This window comes from Taudactylus pleione, unplaced genomic scaffold (genome assembly GCF_031769625.1).
Source record: "Taudactylus pleione unplaced genomic scaffold, aTauple2 ptg000054l, whole genome shotgun sequence".
Taxonomy (NCBI): domain Eukaryota; kingdom Metazoa; phylum Chordata; class Amphibia; order Anura; family Myobatrachidae; genus Taudactylus; species Taudactylus pleione.
The window spans coordinates 7,396,156-7,416,712 of NW_028284456.1; the positions used below are offsets into that span (position 1 = coordinate 7,396,156).

At 43.6% G+C, this 20,557-nt stretch overlaps 1 protein-coding gene across 2 annotated transcripts in view; it reads right to left on the bottom strand.

Annotated features, from left to right (window-relative positions):
- The window catches only part of PDE1C (phosphodiesterase 1C), a 648,265-nt gene that overhangs the window by 455,044 nt on the left and 172,664 nt on the right, over window positions 1-20,557 (bottom strand). For both annotated transcript variants that reach the window (XM_088464282.1, XM_088464275.1), the window contains exon 2: window positions 13,608-13,634. In XM_088464282.1, the coding sequence (XP_088320408.1) occupies window positions 13,608-13,634 (27 nt within the window). The remainder of the gene's footprint in view (window positions 1-13,607; window positions 13,635-20,557) is intronic.

Below are 20,557 nucleotides of genomic sequence, written 5' to 3' on the forward strand. Positions count from 1 at the left end.
CAACCAACCCAGAAGAAGGAATGTGGATCCGGAGGGATGCGGGGGCTGGCTGCAGAGATAGTGGGGGCTGGCTGAAAACAAAATGGGGACTTGCTGAAGACACAGAGAGGAGGGGGCTGGCAGATGAAACAAGAGGGGCTGGCAGACACTATAAGAGCTGCCTGGAGACACACAGAGAGGGGGGCTGGCAAGAGACAGTGTTGGCTGGCTGAGAGATAGAGAGAGGGGGGCTGTCAGTGTTGGCTGGCTGGGGAAACAGAGGAGGGCTGGCAGGTGAGACAGAGAGGTGGCTGGCAATGGGGGCTGACTGGAGCTACATAGAGGGGCTGGCTGGAGAGACAGAGGGTGGCTGGCTGGAGAGACACTAGAGGTGCTGGCTGGGGAGACACTAGGGGTGCTGGCTGGAGAGACAGAAAGAGGGACGCTGTCAGGTGAGACAGTGGTGGTTGGATGAAGAGGCAAATAAATTGGGGCTGGCAGGTGAGACCGAGAAGGGCTGACTGAAGAGACAGAGGGGGGCTGGCTGGAGAGACACTGGCAGTGGCTGAAGAGACACTGGGGGTTGGTTGGAAATGGAGACACAATGGGGGGTCTGGAGCAAGCCGGAGCCTACGGGGGGGAGGGCACCACCATTTATTTTGCCTCTGGGTGCCTGTCATGAACTTACGCCACTGCTCTTGGCCATCAATAAATGATTGATATTACTGCCTGTTAATCCAATAAAAAAAAAAAGCTTTGTGTATTAAATTATTATTTTAAATACACACATGTTTATCTTTATGCTTTATAGATTGATGCACGCAGTAAGGTTAAAATGGTGACAGAAATGTGAGTCAATTGAGTATAATTATCGGCTGCTGCATTTCATAATTTAGACCTATAACTCATCCCTTATTTACTTTATCATGACACACAAATGACATCTCCAATTCATTACCATGACCTCTTTTAAATTATACTCTGTGATTTATAATGTAACGAGAAAGCAAAATGACAAACCGTAATTATAGATACTAAGAAAACCATTACTGAAATAGAAACACAAGAGATAGTTGCTTTAACATAATCCTTGTATGGAAGAGCTTACAGTCTAAGATTAACCCCATTCATGTGCAGTGGGCTGTGATGCAATACAAATATTTAATCCTAAGTATAAACACACTGTGTATTAGTATTACTTTCAGTATCACATGAACATTTTCATGATAGTAAAATTCAGTGTAAATTAAATAAATTAATATTCTATGAGACTAATAACCAGAATTATCAGAACAGTCAAAAATATGGTAAATATATTCTGAAGAAATAGAGGAACATCCTTCAGTGTTGCAGTTTATGGACAGTGCAGAGCTGGGATGCATAGAGAGTTATCTGGGACCAGGGTCGCCATCAGGGGGGGACTGCCAGGACTGGAGTCCCAGACCCAGACACTCGGGGGGCCCGCCCATTTTTACCCCTTGCTGCCGTACAAGCCAGGTAAGCCCTCTTGCTCCGCCTCCTAACAAAGCCGCGGCCGGACACTCCGTGGGCCCACCTCTCCACTTCCCCTTCCACTGCCGATGCACAAGCCCAGGGAGGCCCTCCCGCTCCACCTGCCATATAGCAGTATGGCATACCGTTAAATACTTGTCAGCCGGTACGCCGTACCATCCGTCGCCATTATGCAGGAACTGCCGCTATGCCACCGAGCAAGACCATGGAGCTCGGCGGCCTGACAGTTCCTAGTCATACCTGCAGGACTGCGGGGACATCACGTTGCACTCACTGCCATAGAAAGGAATCGCCAGTTGCGTGGGAGAGCCGGACCAGCTACTAGAGAACCATGCAAATGGTACGAGAGGGCGACACAGGCTGGAAAGACAAGGGTAAATAGTTGGAAGGGGGTGCGCTAAACCGTTATAATAAGGCTATAGCGGTAGCTGCTCGGTGTGTCAAGAGCACTACTAACCCTTACTGGAATTGCGTATAAAGAGAAAAGACACTAAGCGCATACCACAGTCTTTTTACAATCATATAGATTGCTGTAAATAACAGTAAAATCTTACAATGTGTGAAGTAAAGAGTCGTACTCAATATAAAAAGAAAATATAATGAATTTATTTAGAATGATAAAAAGTATGAAAAATCGCTATATGCGATAGGTATTTGTAAACAAGATTTCAAAATTAGAATAAAATGAATCTAATACCGGTATACAACATAGAACATAAAACATGTGCAATATAGCAAAACATACAGTGTCACTGAGTGATACACTTGAGGTGTTTTATTCACTCTGTGTATATAGTGGGAGATGCTTAGGCCACTGCTAAAACGTTGATACTCCTTTTAAGTCCAATATGTTGGTGTTAGGTTAATGTAACACAATGTATAAAAAGTGTAGGTAACTCCACATTTGTAGGTCCAGTGTGCTATGACTCAAATGCGTGTGATTCAGTTTATATACATATATGCATAGTGGCTATACACTCATAAGTCCTTCTGCCACCTGCAGGGGTCCCACAGAAATATTGCTGCGGGGGTGGTGCATTGGCAAAGTAGTATATAAAGTGGAATATACCTGTGGTTCCAAAGAGGTAGTTCCGCTATGGTGATTTGCCTTCTGTGAAGCTTAACTCTGACCCTGACACTCTATCCCTGATGTCAGCTACTGCCTCTCCCCGTCAACCTCTCCCTCTCCCTTGTGTCACTATCTCCCCATCACCCTCTCTCTTCTGTCACCCTCTGCTTTCTACAAGGCATCACCCTCTCCCTGTCACTCTCTGCTTCTCCCTATCACCCACTGCCTCTTCCCGTCACCCACTCTCGTCACCCTTTCCTGTCAACCACTACCTCTCCATCTCCCACTATTTCTACCAGTCACCTAAATCTCCTGCCAGCCGCTACATCTTCCACATCACCCCCTGGCATCACCTACTGACTCCCCCATCGCCCATTCCCTGGCGTCACCCACTGCCTCTCCCTGTCATCCTCTCCCAGGTATCATCCACTGCCTCTCCCTGTAATCTTCTCCCCGTCACCCTCTGCCTCCCCCCTGCATCACTATCTCCCCATCACCCTCTCACTCCTGTCACCCTCTGCCCTCTACAAGGCATCATCCTCTCCCTATCACTTTCTGCTTCTCCCTATCACCCACTGCCTCTTCGCGTCACCCACTGACTCTTCCAGTCACCCACTGACTCTTCCAGTCACTTGCTGCTCCTCCCCATCACCCTTTTCTGTCACGCACTGACTATCCATCTCCCACTATCTCTACCCATCACCCATCTCTCCTGTCACTCATTGCCTCTAAAAAATATCCTCTACGTTACCCACTGCCAACCCCTAGCTTCACCCTCTGACTCCCCCTGTCAACTGTTCCATGGCGTCTCCCACTGCCTCTCCCAGGCATCACCCATTGCCTCTCCAACAAGGGTGTGGCTTGTGGATGCAGCATTCCCATTGAGGCCATGCTCCTTGTTGTGAGGGGGCTCCTTGTTGTCCTTTCCCGGGGGCGCGCACAAAAAAGCCCCCTCCTTTTCCATCATGGTGCCCCCCCTGTCATTTTGTTCTGGATCCACCCCTGCTCGTGGGTCACTTCTCACCCAGCCACCCTCCAGCTCCACCTCCTACCTATGTCGCGCCTGTTCTGTACAATAGAATGTTTCTTGTTAGCCGGCGCGACGGGACGTCATAACGCCCGCCACTGAATAAGAGAGGAGCCGTGGCATGTGAGGACTGGGGAGCAACTAGAACAGAATAACAATAAGAGTGAGGTAACTAAGGTAAGTGTCTCGGGTTGTGGGGGCGGTGGGGGGGCTGCCTATTTTTTCTGATGGCAGCCCTGTCTGGACCCTTGCATGAGCGCTCTGCCTGCTGACAAATGTGCTTTATTATGTAGAGAAAGCACACAGATGCCGCCCCTAGGGCCTGAATCACTACTGATCGCTATTGCGATTGCAGCTGAGATTACGCACTTAGATCTGCTGCGAAAATATGCTAATGAATACAATCGCAAAGCCGTCGCACATCCAGCAGAGACACCCACTACCACTATCTTACATCCGTAATATTGTACAATCCTGTGTATACATCGGTAACACTGCGTAACATCGGCCCCTCACGCACAATTACAGCAGCCATGACCTTACTCAGAAATTGCTAACCTTGTTACATGCAGTGAGTACTCAACCTGTGTATGCCATCGCAGTGGTTAATTTATGCACGCCCAAGTAATGGCATTCAAACAGACTGGCACACCTGCGTTTCTCCAACCACTACCACGTCACCACCCCCAAACGTTGACCTCCCGTCACTCACTGTGCGACGGCTTTGTATCTGCATGAGCGCAGTGCAATTGCAATACTAACTCACGTATGCGCACTGCGGTGCATACGTATGCCCAGTAAGCACCATCGACCGATCTGCATGCGCTGTTGCAATTGAGATCCGTAATGAATCAGGCCCCTAGTCCACTAAGAGATCATTTCCCTATAGACATAAATTTTCCAACACCACCAATCAGCCCCGGAGGGAAGTCTGAGCCTGGGTACTTTCTGCCTGCCCCCAACACCCTGTACATAATAACTGGCGACAATCTCAATAAGGCAAATACAATAGAGTCTTGTGTTTGATATTAATATTTTTATTGAAATACGTTTTGGGGAGGGAGAGGGGGGTGTGAGTGAATCATTTCTTGAAATTCAAAGGAAAACATTTTTGCAAGAGGTACAGTATGTCATATTTGTTATCTTTAGACTGACTAAGACAGAATAGGCCGGGGATTTCAGGAGACCTTTCCTCCAGGGCCGTAACTAGGGTAGTGCGACCAGAGCCATGGCACAGGGCACCGTAGGGCAGGGGGTGCTGTTTGGGCCTGACAATTTTCCTGTTTATTGTCATTCTCACTTGTAGCTTCCTCTTCTTTTATCCCCAGCATCTCTTGGCCTCCCCTATCTCTTCCCTGACCCTTCCCCATGAGGCCATGGCCCTTTTTGAGATGCACTATCTTATGTCCCTATTTAAAAAATGGGGGGGGGGTGCCAATGGTCTCTCTGGCACGCGGCACCAAAAAATCTAGTTACGATGCTGCTTTCCTCAGACCATCTCTGTGTTGGTCTCTGAATAGTATTGTCAGTAGCCACTAAAGAATTCACTTTTAGAGATTAGCGGTTCGGTATTGGCTCGGATCTTCCCGCTAATTACGGCAAAACGTAATCTTTCACGGACAAAGATAAAGATTTTGCCAAAAATCAAACCGCATATCTCTGCTTTAAATTAAGGAAGATCAATATTATTTTAAGAAATATACCTTAATTAATACAGGATGATTTGCAAATAATAATTTTGTTCTCTATTTTATGATGGGGGAACATCATATAAACATATGAGGGGTGTGCAATAAATTTCTGGTGCAGTGCATAGGTAGAGAAGACACAATCTGACTGGTTGTGAACTGTAATCCCTGACTAAAGTTCTTGTGACATTTAAGGGCACAGAACCATATAAAGCAGCACTGCGCACTGAAGAAGTCAGCTTGTTCACTTCCTTCTAGAAACATGTTATGGAGCTCAACAGAGGCTACTAGAGATCCATGATCTTCTATGATTACAAGAGTAGTCTGTGACAGCAGGAGAGTTTTGACCGACTGCGAGCTGCTTTTGGGGAGGAAGAACCGTCTGAACCACTGTGTTTGAGTAGGTTGCAGAATTTTGACGCGGGAGCTGTGGCCGCCATCACTGAACAACGTTACTGACGTGCATTCCATAGTTGAGGTGGAATCCAGGGTGACCCTGTGACCTTGGCCCAGTTAAAGAAGGAAATAGGTTCCTCATCGGGATCCATCCGCTCGATACTCCACAAAAAGATTGGCCTCAGCAAGGTTTCTGCATGCTGGATGCCCCATCAGCAGACTCATGAGAAGTAGGCGGCTCGGGTGACTTGGAGCCACAACATGCTGGCCAGGTTTGATGGCGGTCGCTCAAACTCTGTCTGGGAGATGAATCCTGGATCTACACTTTCGACCCAAAGACCAAACAACAGTCAGCCCAGTTGGAGGTGCACCACCACAGAACTTCCGACCTGAGGACAACATGGCCATGCAGTTGGTGGCTGTTTTTGTGGCCTAGATTTGACATGTAACTACCATAACCCTCATGTAGCAGCGCACCATCACTGGGAACTGGTACGCCAACCAATGCCTGCTGCAATTGTTGGAAGCCATTTCCAGGCGCCGTCCAAGAACTTGTGCTCGTGGAGCCCTTCTACATCATGACTATGCACCTGCCCACAATCCAGGAAAGTGGTGGAATTTCTGGCCTATGTACGCATCCCAGAGCTTGTTCATCCGCCGTACAGTCCAGACCTGGCCCCCTGCGACTTTAATCTAGCATGCAGAAGACATACTTGCTTCGGACTTATCCAGCTGCTTCACCAAGTGGTTTGAGCGCATGCAACTGTTGCATAGACTCCTCTGGCGAATACTTTGATAACATTTAATGTTCACTTTATTTGTAATTATAATACTTTTTGTGCATACAAAAACTTATTGCACATCCCAACACTTACAGTTATACTGACTCCAAACATTTGCTTATCTAGAGGCAATTTTTTACCCTTATGCCAGACAACTCATCTGTCTAGAAAACAATACAGATTTCTCTACCCAGCATACAATGCTGTCCTATTCTAGCAGCACAAAAAGCAGGGACATCTGCATCTCAGGATATAATACTGTACCCTACAAGGACACAATGCAGCATTCAATTATTCACATGAATGGGTCTAGCTAAGAACGGCAGAATTGTAACACCACATCAGCAGTCACAGCTTTCTCATGTAGTAGTTGGTGTCATTTTAAGCAATTTTTCTATCACCTACTGTAGGCAGTGCCTGAACTAATTACTAACAAGTGACTGGTACTTTCTTAAATATATTCTTTTTAAGATTTCTTCAATTAACTTAAGTAGCCAGTTGGAGTTTACTAGATTTCTGATTGGTCACTGGAATTTATTGAAGCAAACAGCAAAGACAAAAGCAATTCTGATATAGTTAAACATACTGCTGGGCAAATGAGGGAATTGAAGGATTAAGGGCCTGATTCAGGTTGGTTCGCAAGGCTGCGTTCGCACGTATCTGATCGCTGCGAAAATATGCTAATGAATGGAATTGCACGGCAATCGCAGCGCTATACCAAGACGCCCACCACTATATAAAGCCACCCACTTCCCATGACATGCATCCGCAGGTCAGCAAAAACATTGGTAACATTGAGTAACATCGAACCCATACGCACAGTTGTGGTTGACCATGACCTGCTGCACAAACTGCTAAACTTCCTGTCGCTAACTAGATCTCTGGCTACATATACAATCGCAGGGGTTTAATTATGCATGCCCCTGTAACAGCGTTCAAATGCACAGGCATGCCTGCGATCGCCTGACCCCCCCCCCCTCTCCACCCCCAAATGGTCACTTCCTGTCAATCTTTGTGTAAAGGGACTGCGTGCTTACTGCGATCGATTCCCGCACGCGCACTGCGATGCGTACGCATGCGCAGAATGCATGCATCGGCCAGCTGCGTGTGAACGCAGCCTTGTGAACCAACCAGAATCAGGCCCTAAGGCCACAGATGTCTGAAAACTTGTCTGATTTTCTTCCCTGTCATCAGCCAGCGTATATACTTACAGTACCTAATGGTCTACCAAATACTGTTGTTTGGAGGTAGCATTAGGGTGTAATCATTAGTTTGAAGTATAACTTTATTTGCATAATGTACGTTACAGTCTTTTTATTTTCAGATGACTATATGCTGTAACATAATATCTTCTTTAGAATCAGCTCTAGCAGGGCTCCTTAATGCAACATTACATGACATATAAATGTAATAATAATATATGATAATAATACTAAATGTAATAATAATATATTATCTCAGTTCTATATTTTATCATGATATCACTCTAATAGAATAGAAAGACAAATTTAGACATTATTTAGGTGCTTGGGGCCTTTTTATCAGTCAATATTTGCCAGAAATCACCAGAATGTAACACAGAGGGACCCCAGCAGATATTTCTGATTTCTGCTGTGGTCCCTCCATTTGCAACAGCAACTGCAGCGCGCATAGATTCCAGATTTAGCAAGACCAAGATTTACCAAAACATGCACAGTAGCACTGCGGGGCCCTGATATAGAAGTGAAGTGACCAGAGTCCCTTTTTTGTAGGCGTTGTTCCCTTTCTTTGTTAGTATACACCATGACTCACCTGCATGTATCTGATATTGGCAGTGGTGTTACTTGGTGGGTGCCGGGAGTGCGACCCGCACCGGGTATCATCCTCCAAGGGGGTGACACCAAACTTCTGGCTCCTCCTCAGGGATTGGGAACCTGACACTGCACTGTGATGTTATAGGTGTGCAGCACCTGGCTCCCGATCACTGAGGAAGAGTCTGCAGTACGGGGGGAGAGTCTCTGGGGCAGCTCAACATCCCCAGAGTGATGAAACTGGAGCTTGATGCATATGGGGAATATGGTCAAGCCACAGAAAACGGCATATTCGGAGGTTTGACAGCATTTTAGTGCATCCCACCCATAGAGAACTCAGGTATGTGTTTGGAAGTTTGCCACATTTCAACTTTTTTTCTGACCACATACAGTATATTACCACTGATTTCTAGGGATTGCTATCCTCCTAAAACTACAGTCTGCTGTGCTAGTAAATAGGAAACTCTGATGCAAGCTACACATAATATGTATTATAACTAGAATGCACTAAATCCATCTTTTTAGGAACTGGTGGACTGCCAAAAAAGATTACAAAAAATTATCCAGAAAATAAAAGCTAACACCCTTGGTATACAGGAGCAAATCCACAAGCAGAATCACAGTATTACATACAGTATATATCCTGTTGAAAAAGCAAGTATAAACTATCAAAGAATAATGATGATTGCAAGAAATTATGGCACTCTATATCACACTGTATAAATAGATTTCTCTGTGCAGGCTGAAAAAATACATTCAGTATGATGCTAGGCTCTGTTAGCAACTACATTACTGACACAGAACTGATAGAATGATTACTGGCTATGTCAGTTGCACTCACAAAGTACACCATGAAGCTCTTATACGTGCGCAGTAATATATTAGTCAGTACCATTTCTGAAAAAAACACAGTTCAATCCCAGGGATATAGAGCAATGTAAATAAGGGTAGCACAAAATGAAATTATTGATTTGTGTTAGAAATAATTGCAATAACTTTTCTGAATTTGTGATACAAAAAACATCAACTTAAGATTGATTTTGTATGTTACTAAATGTCTTGTCACCATGATTTAAAATGATCTGATTTAGTAGAGCAAGTGGAGAATATTTACTGTCCAGTAAAAACTCAGGGCCTGATTCAGAGCCGGACGCTATTTGCGCTCACTCGTTCAGAAAAAGGGGCCGGCTATTTAAATTGAGCGCTCGCTCTTTGCGGTCTGTTGACGCCTCTATGTCTGAGTGAGCGAACAAAACATGTGCTCGCTATTTTGTAATGACGCCCCCTGGCCGCTCGCATCCTACGTCATCTCCGCTATTTATTAGATTAATCGAGTACATCGAAAGGCGTCTGAACTGCTCGCAGTGCTTGTGGTAGGATTTTCCTACCGCAATCATGCGAACAGTTCAGGCTAAGAGACAACCAAGTGACGTGGCTGATGACGCTGCTTTGTTAATTATGCACACCCTTTAAACGCCCGTTTTGACCGTTTGGCACGCCTGCGTTCGGATCTCCACTCCCCGTTTTCAAGCACCTTCCCCTGTTACCACCCACAAACGCCTCATCCTGTCACTCAAATCAGCAGGCACTCGCTATTTTGCGAGCGCTCGATTTCCGACCGCAATGACTGGTTGGCGCATGCGCATTACGACCCATACGCATGCACAGTTGTGCGAACATCGCTCGTAGCGAACGAGCGGCCGCTTACGATTTGCTCTGAATCAGGCCCTCAGTGCAATATTATTGCATTGTTATAGTTTAGTATCCTATGAAGAGATCACACACTATACACATAGATTATGATGTCAATAAACCAGGTAGTCAAATCAATTGTTAGGGTATCCCAGTCAGTGCAATAAAGTCTGCTCCATCTGCACAATAAGAAGCATGTTTGGAGCACACACGTTAGTAGTGGCTTATATCTATTAGTGAAACCAGTAGTAACAAAACTGCTGTTTCATCTCCAGTTTCTCCCTTGATACAATGTACTCTCTATTAGCTATAGCAGGAAATGCTAATGAGATAGATATCAGAAGTCTTTCTAAACTGACAAATCACTATAACTGTTGTTGAATACTAAAAGATTTAAGGGGATGAAGTGTAAAATATTTAATATTAACCAAAAATTAAGCCAGGATAATGTTTTTATTTAAGGTGTACATAGAATTTTCATGTACAGCATAATATATGTACAACCATGCACAATTGTTATAGTAAGTATTGTAAGGAACAGAAAAATATCCACTAAAATAAGTAGAAGTAGTACATATATTTCAGCATATATGTCATTTCCTCCTAGTAGAAAAAGTTTGTTGTCTGACTTTGACTCTCTATTTAATTTATTATTTCTGTTTAATATTGCAATTTAATAAAAAGGGTATTTAAAAAACAAACATAAATTAATAATTCAGTCAAGTTTCCAGAATAGTAAATCAAAAGGTCAATTGGGGAGCAGAGCATTTTGTACTAAGGGGAAGGGGTATAATGGAGAGTGTATCTAAGGGGTCTAGGCTACATGGGTTGATTTTGAGTTATGTAGACTTTTAACTCATTAGAGATAGATAGTAGCTGCATAACCATTCCTTTCTATGTGCTTTGCTACACAAGCAATTTCAATTACATTGTAATTTTATCTTCATATAGTGTGATACCGTTTTTTTATTACTCAACAATAATAAAAATCACTTTATATAAACACTCGCGACACACAGAACCAATTTTGAATTTACAGTCTTTTTTAACCAAGGTCTTATGAGATTTCCTTGTAGATTACATTAGTCCATCAACACGAAAAGATTTAATTTTGATGTGACATACAAAAGGGCCAAATAAAGTTGTCCATGAGAAAACACAGGGCCTGATTCAGACCCGCTCGCGAGCGCTTAGCGCTCGCAAGAGGGTCGATGGCCAGGCAGTGCACATGCCGCGCGAGCCCCAGAGCGAGCAAAAAAGCACTTGCTCCGGCGCTCGCATCCAAACTGGTTTGGTAGGCGGGTCGGAGGGGTGGCTGGAAAAACTGAGGCATTCCCGAAGGAACGCCTGCCATTTGGGGGCGGCCCTACTGACATCACCAGTGATGTCAGTAGTGAGCTTCCTGCTCTATTAGAGCCGGAAGCTCACCACGGCTTGCGGCAGACGAGACCCTACCAAAGGGTCTCATCGCAAACCCGATGGTCGCGACCATTGCAACCTTCACCTGGCCATTTGCAAAAGCTGTGGGTAGTCACCCACAGCCTAGCGAGCGGCCAGAAGGCTAGAACCCCCAAAAAAAACGCCCTTCAGACCAGCGAGCTGCCTCCGGCAGCGAGCGGGTCTGAATCATGGCCACAGTCTCCACTCAGGTCAACTCTAGTCACGTTAAGTGTCTGTCCCTGTGCTTTATTAATTCTCGTTTGAAATGAAAGAATTGTTTTTCAGATAAATTAAATAGGAACGGTAAAAGAATGGAAAACCTGAAATGTTGTTTCTGTAAACAGGGCTTACATCAATTTTTCTGGAGAAACCAGTTAATGCAAATCAATCTATACATGGTATAAAATAAAGGCCATTGTTGTTATATATCTTTAATGATTTAGGCAGTGTAGGCAAAGAAAGCGCTCGGACGTTAATTTTTCTCATTGACTTGCTTCAACTAAAATTGTCACTGCTCGGCTCCCTTTTGTCATACATTAATGTTTCATGCACCTAAACCTTCCTCGACAAGTACTCTATCAAATAACGACAACTGCATCAAAATCCGTTCAGTGGTTCTCGAGATTAGCCCGAACAAATAGATGCCTACCAGGGACTTTATTTTATACTATGGCCCGTATTCAATTTGAGGTGAAAAGTCCAGACTTTTCGCCTCCTTCGCTTGTTTTCCAGGCGGAAAAGTATCGCGCGCGTGCCCGCTATTCCCCGTTTTCAATTTCAAAGTAGGCCAAATCGGGAACCTGCGAAACTCAGATCAGCAAAAAAATACTTGAATTTTCGGGAAATAATCCTAGGACCCCCCTAAAGATGTCCAGACATGGGGGAATCACTATGGGTACCCCCGTTTTTGCCTGCAGAAGAAAGTTGGGTTTTTAAATAGCCGCGGTAGGTGCATAAATGCGGATTTGAAGAAGGTGATGCAGAAGAGTATTTAAAAGTTTTTTTGGGGAAAAATAACTATGCCAATCAAATTTGGGGTACTTGAAAATGGGTATTTTTAAGTCCCTTAAATGATTTTTTAAAATTCTGCAAAAATGCACCTGCCGCTACTCCCGCAATGAAGGAAACACCTGCCGCATATAAGGGAACCCCTCTGGACTCAATTCCACTAATTTAGAAGTGTGTTCCCTATTTTTTTTTTGAAACCTCAAAATGTAAATACATTTTTTGGGGTGTGCCTATTTTTTTTAAACTTTTTAACACAGATTATTTTTAGGGACCATTCCCAGGGGTGCAGGCAATTTTTTTTAAGCCTACACCCCTAAACCCCAATTCTGCCCTGTTTTTCGCCTGCTAAAGGCAAGCGAAAAATTATCCCCGGTTTTGTACATTGACTTTTTGCTCCAGCGAAAAGTCAATGAAATTGAATACAGGGATATTGGAAATAGGCGAAAAATCGCCTATAACGGACTTTTCGCCCCATATTGAATATGGCCCTATGTATCGATATATGAACAATGATTAAAAAATCCACCATATAGTGAGAATAGTCGTGTACCGGATTTAGGAGGTAATAAAGTCTGTAAGTGTTGGTGAGGATGGAGTCTTTATGTGGCCAAGTAATACCTCTGAGAGGGATCACACTATATGGAGATTCTCTCCTATATTATACTGAGCTAAATCCACAGATAAGGCCGAGGCGACAAAGCTCACCACCAGTATTTACTATGTGACTGCGTACAGGACATTTGTTTGTGAGTAGTACCAACCACATATAACTTCTCAAATGTCTTTACGTTTCAACACATATCCCATTTCTTTCTTCTTATGAGGTACAATAACCAAAGGGAAGAATGTTGGACAGTCTCATACACTGTGGACTTTTAAACCTTTGAATGAACTGGTTTTATATGAAAATCCATTTCATACATATGTTAAAGGGGTTCTAGGTAGCATTTATGTAGTACTTTCTATAAAATAATAGCTAGAATGTGATTGGTTTCTATGGGTAACTTCTCCACCTGTCTTTTTTAGAAGGTTTGATACATCTTCCCCACTATTTCCCCATGACACTGTCAGAGTGTTGGATAGCGGTCAGAGAATTGCATCTCTCTAAAAGACACTTATCACACTGCACTATGTCACAAGATCACAACATAAACAAATATAGTCTTCATTTTTAAGACGCGTCAAATTAATTTTGCTGAAGTTCCTCTTGACAGTGACTCCTACCTCTGTGATGTTTTCTTGTATTTCCTCCTAGAAGAAAAAAATAAGAAAATGAAGACTGGGGGAATCTGCAGAAATATGATGCTGTCACTGACACTCACGCAGTGGTGTATCTCCCATGAGGCACGTGCCTCGAGATGACACTTGTTGGGGGGCATCACTTAGCTGTTTGTTTCAGTACTGTCAGTTTGAAATGTAACACTAACTACAAAATATTTCCACTCTCCTGTACCATATGCCATTTTGAGTGGAGTGTACACGGGTAGGACATGCATAAATGGCCCTGGATGCTGTCCTAGTTAGTAAATATGTATGTACAGTATATATAATTAAAAACAAAACAAAATTCAAAGTGCATGGCTTTTTTAATGATTTTATTAAATTACCAATCATTAAATCAGGACTTATAACCAAATCAATAAAAATAAAATTAGGCAGTGGAGGGAGGGGGGCGATCATTACTGTTATGCCTAGAGGCGCCCTGACCCCTAAATCTGCCCCTGCACTTATTATTAAGTAACTACTCTAAACTAGGTGGATGGGTGTGATTAACAGCCAGCAATTATTTTGTCTGGATTTACAGCAACAAATGGTGTAAACAGGTATTTTGAATCCAATTAAGAGGTTGTGCTCAGGAGCGCATTTATTTTTCATTTTCATAAAAACATCACAGGTGGGAATTTTTCATCTTATCCAGGAGCTTAGAAAATCATACATTTCTCATTTTCTACACCTATAACAGGTGTTTTCTCTAAAAACAAATAATAATAACAAACAGACAAATCAGGATATTTGATAACTCATGACACTGCCCACATTTATGATTTGAAATGAGAGTATAAATGAAGAACCCTTCATATTGCCAACATGTGAAAGTTGCGTTTAACTTAAAACACCAAAAGCCTGTTACATTGCAATTGACTTATACTGCTATGATTCATCTGATTGTACTACATAGCATGGCATAGTTTGAAAATAACAATGTAATTTGGCCTGTTAAAGCCCAACAGGAAAAATGATGGCTCTACAGTATGTATCATGACTTGTTTTATTAGTGACCTACTGCTTTGAATGTCCATGCCTATGGCCAGCTGAGGTTCAGTCTTCATTTGCTAATGTTAGCATCAGTGGCTCATACAGGGGGGTCTATTGAGTACCCAAGAACCCCCCTTGATGGACCTATTTTTCTCTGACACTGTAGCCCTGCTCCCTTGCAGCATAATTCCTTTATGCCTAAATCTACGGACAGAGGGCAGAGCCAATATGAGGTGATTCTATGGCAACGGTGTCATATTTGCCCCACCCCTTCCCCATGACTCCACAAATTGCAGCTTGCAGCGAGAGATGGTGCCAAATCAGGCAAAGTGCCTGCACCCATCAGTAACCTGCTGCTGCATCTCCCCTTAAGATGTAAGTGTGTGTGTTATTATAAATAATACAGTATTCGTGTGTGAGATATATACAGTCAGGTCCATAAATATTGGGACATTGACAGAATTTTCATATTTTGTCCTCTATTCACCACCACAATGGTTTTGAAATGAAACAAACAAGATGTGCTTTAACTGCAGACTTTCAGATTTAATTTGAGGGTAATTACATCCAAATCAGGTGAACGGTGTAGGAATTACAACGGTTTCTATATGTGCCTCTCACTTTTTAAGGGGCCAAAAGTAATGGGACAAACTAAACAATCCTAAATCTAACTTTCACTTTTTAATACTTTGGTGCAAATTCTTTGCAGGCAATTACAGCCTGAAGTCTGGAACGCATAGACATCACCAGACGCTGGGTTTCATCCCTGGTGATGCTCTGCCAGGCCTCTATTGCAAATATCTTCAGTTCCTGCTTGTTCTTGGGGCATTTTCCCTTCAGTTTTGTCTTCATCAAGTTAAATGCATGCTCAATCGGATTCAGGTCAGGGGATTGACTTGGCAATTGCATAACATTCCACTTTTTAGCCTTAAAAAACTCTTTGGTTGCTTTTGCAGTACGCTTCGGGTCATTGTCCATCTGCACTGTGAAGTGCTGTCCAATGAGTTCTGAAGCATTTGACTGAATATGAGCATATAATATTGCCCGAAACACTTCAGAATTCATTCTGCTGCTTTTGTCAGCAGTCACATCATCAATAAATACAAGGGAACCAGTTCCATTGGCAGCCATACATGCCCACACCATGACACTACCACCACCAGGCTTCACTGATGAGGTGGTATGTTTTGGATCATGAGCAGTTCCTTTCCTTCTCTTCTCTTCCCATCACTCTGGTACAAGTTGATCTTTGTCTCATCTGTCAATAGGATGTTGTTCCAGAACTGTAATGGCTTTTTTAGATGTTGTATGGCAAACTCTAATCTGGTCTTCCTGTTTTTGTGGCTCACCAATGGTTTGCATCTTGTGGTGAGCCCTCTATATTCACTCTTGTGAAGTCTTCTCTTGATTGTTGACTTTGACACAAATACATCTACCTCCTGGAGAGTGTTCTTGATTTGGCCAACTGTTGTGAAGGGGTTTTTCTTCACCAGGGAAATAATTCTTTTGTCATCCACCACAGTTGTTTTCCATGGTCTTCCGGGTCTTTTGGTGTTGCTGAGCTCTCCAGTGCGTTCTTTCTTTTTAAGAATGTTCCAAACAGTTGATTTGGGCACACCTAATGTATTTGCAATCTCTCTGATGGGTTAGTTTTGATTTTTCAGCCTAATGATGGCTTGCTTCACAGATAGTGACAGCTCTTTGGATCTCATATTGAGAGTTGACAGCAACTGATTCCAAATGCAAATGTTACACCTAGAATCAACTCCAGACCTTTTACCTGCTTAATTGATAATGAAATAATGAGGGAATAGCCCACACTTGTCCATGAAATAGCTTTTGAGTTGATAGTCTCATTACTTTTGGCCCCTTAAAAAGTGGGAGGCACATATTGAATCTGTTGTAATTCCTACACCGTTCACCCGATTTGGATGTAATTACCCTCAAATTAAGTCTAAAAGTCTGCAGTTAAAACACATCTTGTTTGTTTCATTTCAAAACCATTGTGGTGGTGAATAGAGGCCAAAATATGAAAATTCTGTCAATGTCCCAATATTTATGGACCTGACTGTATATGTACATATGTAGAACTCCCCCTATAAATCATGTTTATGCCCCTGAACATTTTATAAAATTGTGACACTCTTATCTCAAGTTAATATTAAGAAATTTGTTTTTTATCTATAAGGCCATAAGTCAAATAAAACCTGCATCTTAGCCACTTGTACCAACGAAGTTTTAATTTCCAAAGTAAAATTCATTAAGGGAATTGCACACCGAATAGAGATATACTTAAACCATATCTGAAATGGTAGTTAATAAAAAGCCGTCTTCTCCTCCATACAAATGTACGTCTATTGATTTAGGTCATAATATATCAAATTATTTAAATAGACCATGGAAAATCACTTGACAGATGAATTCCCAAGAAGAAAGATTTGTCGCTGGTGTCATTATTCCCACACCTGCGTTTTCTTTACATGGAAGCTGGTAATATTCAGATCACATTACGGATCTGCGTATGGTTTTGCCTTCCTTAGCCATACTGTTCCGGTGCAGAAAGTAAACAGTCACAGCTGCTACGCATTATACCTCATTTGTACATGCCCTGCAGAAAGTAGCTGCACATCTCTATGCTACATGAATGCCAACAAAATCTAATCTGTAAGTATAGTGAAAAAATAATAATTTCTTTTCTTCCAGCAACTTATTTTTCATCTTGTGAAGAGACTGGGGTTGAAAATGCTTAGAGCCACTTAAAGCTCACCTGTGTAAACACAAAACGAGAGCATACTGTAGACTAAATTTCTTTTCTAGCAGGTATTGCACTGGTCTCTAAATCAGCCGTGGTGGTAACAAAGCTGTAATTGCTCCCACATTACATGCGTAGATCTAAATGCTTACAGTATATTCATCCGTATACATTTCTAAAGGCAGGCCACCCCAACCATATGCTTGGTGTCATAGCTGTCTCATTATGATTGCAAACTTCCTTCAGCCCTATCCCTGGTTCACAAGATCCATCTGAAATCAGGCGTAATTCTGCATACAAACACAACTTTGTACAGCTCGCAATTCCATCCAAATGCCCTCGGTATACAATCAGGAAACCGGCTGCCTTAATTCCAGGCAGCCGGCTTCCCGACTGTCATATCCCGGCGAGGGTGAAATGCCGGGCGTCTAGATGTAGACGCCTGACATTTCCCCGACACCGGGCGCCACGAGCAGACAGCCACGGGGGGGAGGGTTAGGTTTAGGGCACCCGGGGGGGACTTAGGGTTAGGCACCCCCACGGGAGGGTTAGGGTTAGGCACCCCCGGGGACTTAGGTTTAGGCAGCGGGGAAGGGGGGGTTAGGGTTAGGCACTTAGAGGGGGGATTAGGGTTATGCGCTTTGGGGGGAGGTTAGGGTTAGGCACCCCTAAGGAGGGTTAGGATTAGGGGGTTAGGTTAGTATATACTTACCTTAGCGACGATTGGGATTTCCAGCGCTGTCAGGCTTCCGCTGCCGGGCTCTGCTCATCTGTCAGCCAGGCGCTGCCGGTATTTCATACCGATTCCATGCCCTCGACTCACCATCATTAAACTTTGCCTAATTGTAAACTCCCGGTTACCATATGCACCTTCAGCCACAAATGGTGCTACAACTGAGTACTAGTTGTGTAATGCCCACTAAATGTTACATTGTAAGCAACATTGCCCGTTGGACATGCATACAGGTCAGACGGCTGATATCATCAGCGGGAGCCATACTGCCGAATGCAGAATGGCCCCGCAGTCGCACCATTGCTCCCGGCATAGGCAAGTGTGTACGCACTTGCCGATGCCGGCACCCCGCCGAGTCCCAACATTAACAAGGTCGGTACACACTAGACATCACCGGTACACACTAGACATTGTCTAGTGTATGCCGGCCTTTACACTACCATATACTTCCTACGACATCACCTTTGGTTGCTGACGCCCTGCAGCTTATTTGAGTGTCATGATCACGGATGCAGCAATGTTTATAAACCATGTCCATGTCCCTGCAATGTTTTGTACTGTAAGCCACTGTTTTCTTGTTTTGCTCCTTTGTAAGGCGCTGCAGAATCCTTGTGGTGCCATAAAAATAAGGGATAATAATAATAATAATAATAATAATAGCAACACTTCCCACCTTATTAACACATTATTGAAATGTAACACAATGTTCCATACCATATGACCTAACTAATGGGATTTATCTTTGAGGGCTGTTTCAGGCCTAAAAAGCTTCTATCATATTTTACAAAGTTACTCTGTAAGTTCAGCAAGAAAAAGTTGCTTGTATAAGCTGTATTAGAGTTAGTTACATGTGTCTTCCTCTGTAAGTGTATAGAAACAAACATGAGAACTGTTGACAAAGCAGCCAGTGAGAAAACACTGCTCCTGAACCTGAAGTCTTATTTCTGCAACATACTGTAGATCATCTACTCCGATAACTGAAGCTGTAATAAAAGCAATAACCGAGATTAACATACACAGCTGTTCATTTGCTAGTGCTTGTAGAATGATCATTTAGTCAGAGGATGAGATACTCACACAAGTAGCTTGATGAGATCATAGTGATTTATTTTCTCACATGCATGCAGAATGTCTAGTTTAGTGTTTCGAAAAACTCATTCCGCAGTGAGAACTAACAGTGCATGGTTTCCATTTTACCTAATAGGTGCACAGGTGTATTCATTACTGGCAGGGGCACCCGAAAGGGGGGGGGCAGCTATTGCTGGAGGGGACCCCCTTCCTTCTACCTCACAGCAGCCCAGCACACTCTGCTGTATGCTGGACACCCCAGCACCGCTAAAAAAAAAAATTTTTTTAATCCTAAGGGGGCGTGGCCAGACCTCTCAATTAGACCACGCCCCCTTCGCCCAGGTCCGGCTCTCAGTGCCCCTGATTACTGGCTGACACATTTTCAAAGATCCACAGGTGGAGCTAACTATTTCACTTGTGATTCTGTGAGGAGACCTGGAAAACATGCACTGTTAGTGCTCCCTGAGAAATGAGTTTGGGAAACACTGGTCTAATTTGTAATGTAAGATGGATGTTTGAGGTTTCTCTAAAAGCTCTCAGGGGTTAGGACTATGCTTTGGGAGAGTCAGTGAACGCACAATTATGAGATAAGGAATAAGGGGTGCAGTGACTGCACCTATGACATTTTCATTGCTTTACAGATATACTTATGAATTTTCCAACATCATTTTCAAATAATTAAACTTGTTTTTTTTTAGGCTTTGTGATTCATTAGGGCTTGGATATGGACAGAGTCACAGAACTCCTTTTATGACTATTGGGATGGTACATTGGGGGTCATTCAGACCCGCTCGCGAGCGGCAGGACGCTCGCAAGCGGGTCGATGTTCCCCACTGTGCATGCGCACGACGGAGGGAGCTCCGACGTGCGCATGCGCGAGACCCGGTGAGCGACGGGCTCACCATCGCTCTGGGTCTCGCACCAAAGGGGGCGTGCTGTCGATGTTGGTTGACAGCACGCCCCCTTTGGTGGGCGTGCCAGGGGCGTGCCTGCCAGACGGAGGCGTTCCCATGGGAACGCCTACCATCTCAAGCCGGCCCCACTGACATCACTAGTGATGTCAGTGGGAGTGATTTTGGCTCTGATAGAGCCAAAATCACTCCAGGGCTTGCAGCAGCGAGACCCTACCGCAGGGACGCTCAGCTATGCGAGCGTCCATGAGGACGCTCCAAAAAAAGGTAGGAGGGCCCTGATTCAGAGCGAGCGCTCTGGTCAGAGCGTTCAGCTCTGAATCAGGCCCATTATCCCATATACATTCACAGAGCAATGCTATTTTGAATTCCCATCTATTATAGTAACAGCATAAGCAAATAGCAATTTATTTTGATACGTTTTAGTTCCCAAATGAACATATTGAACAGGTCT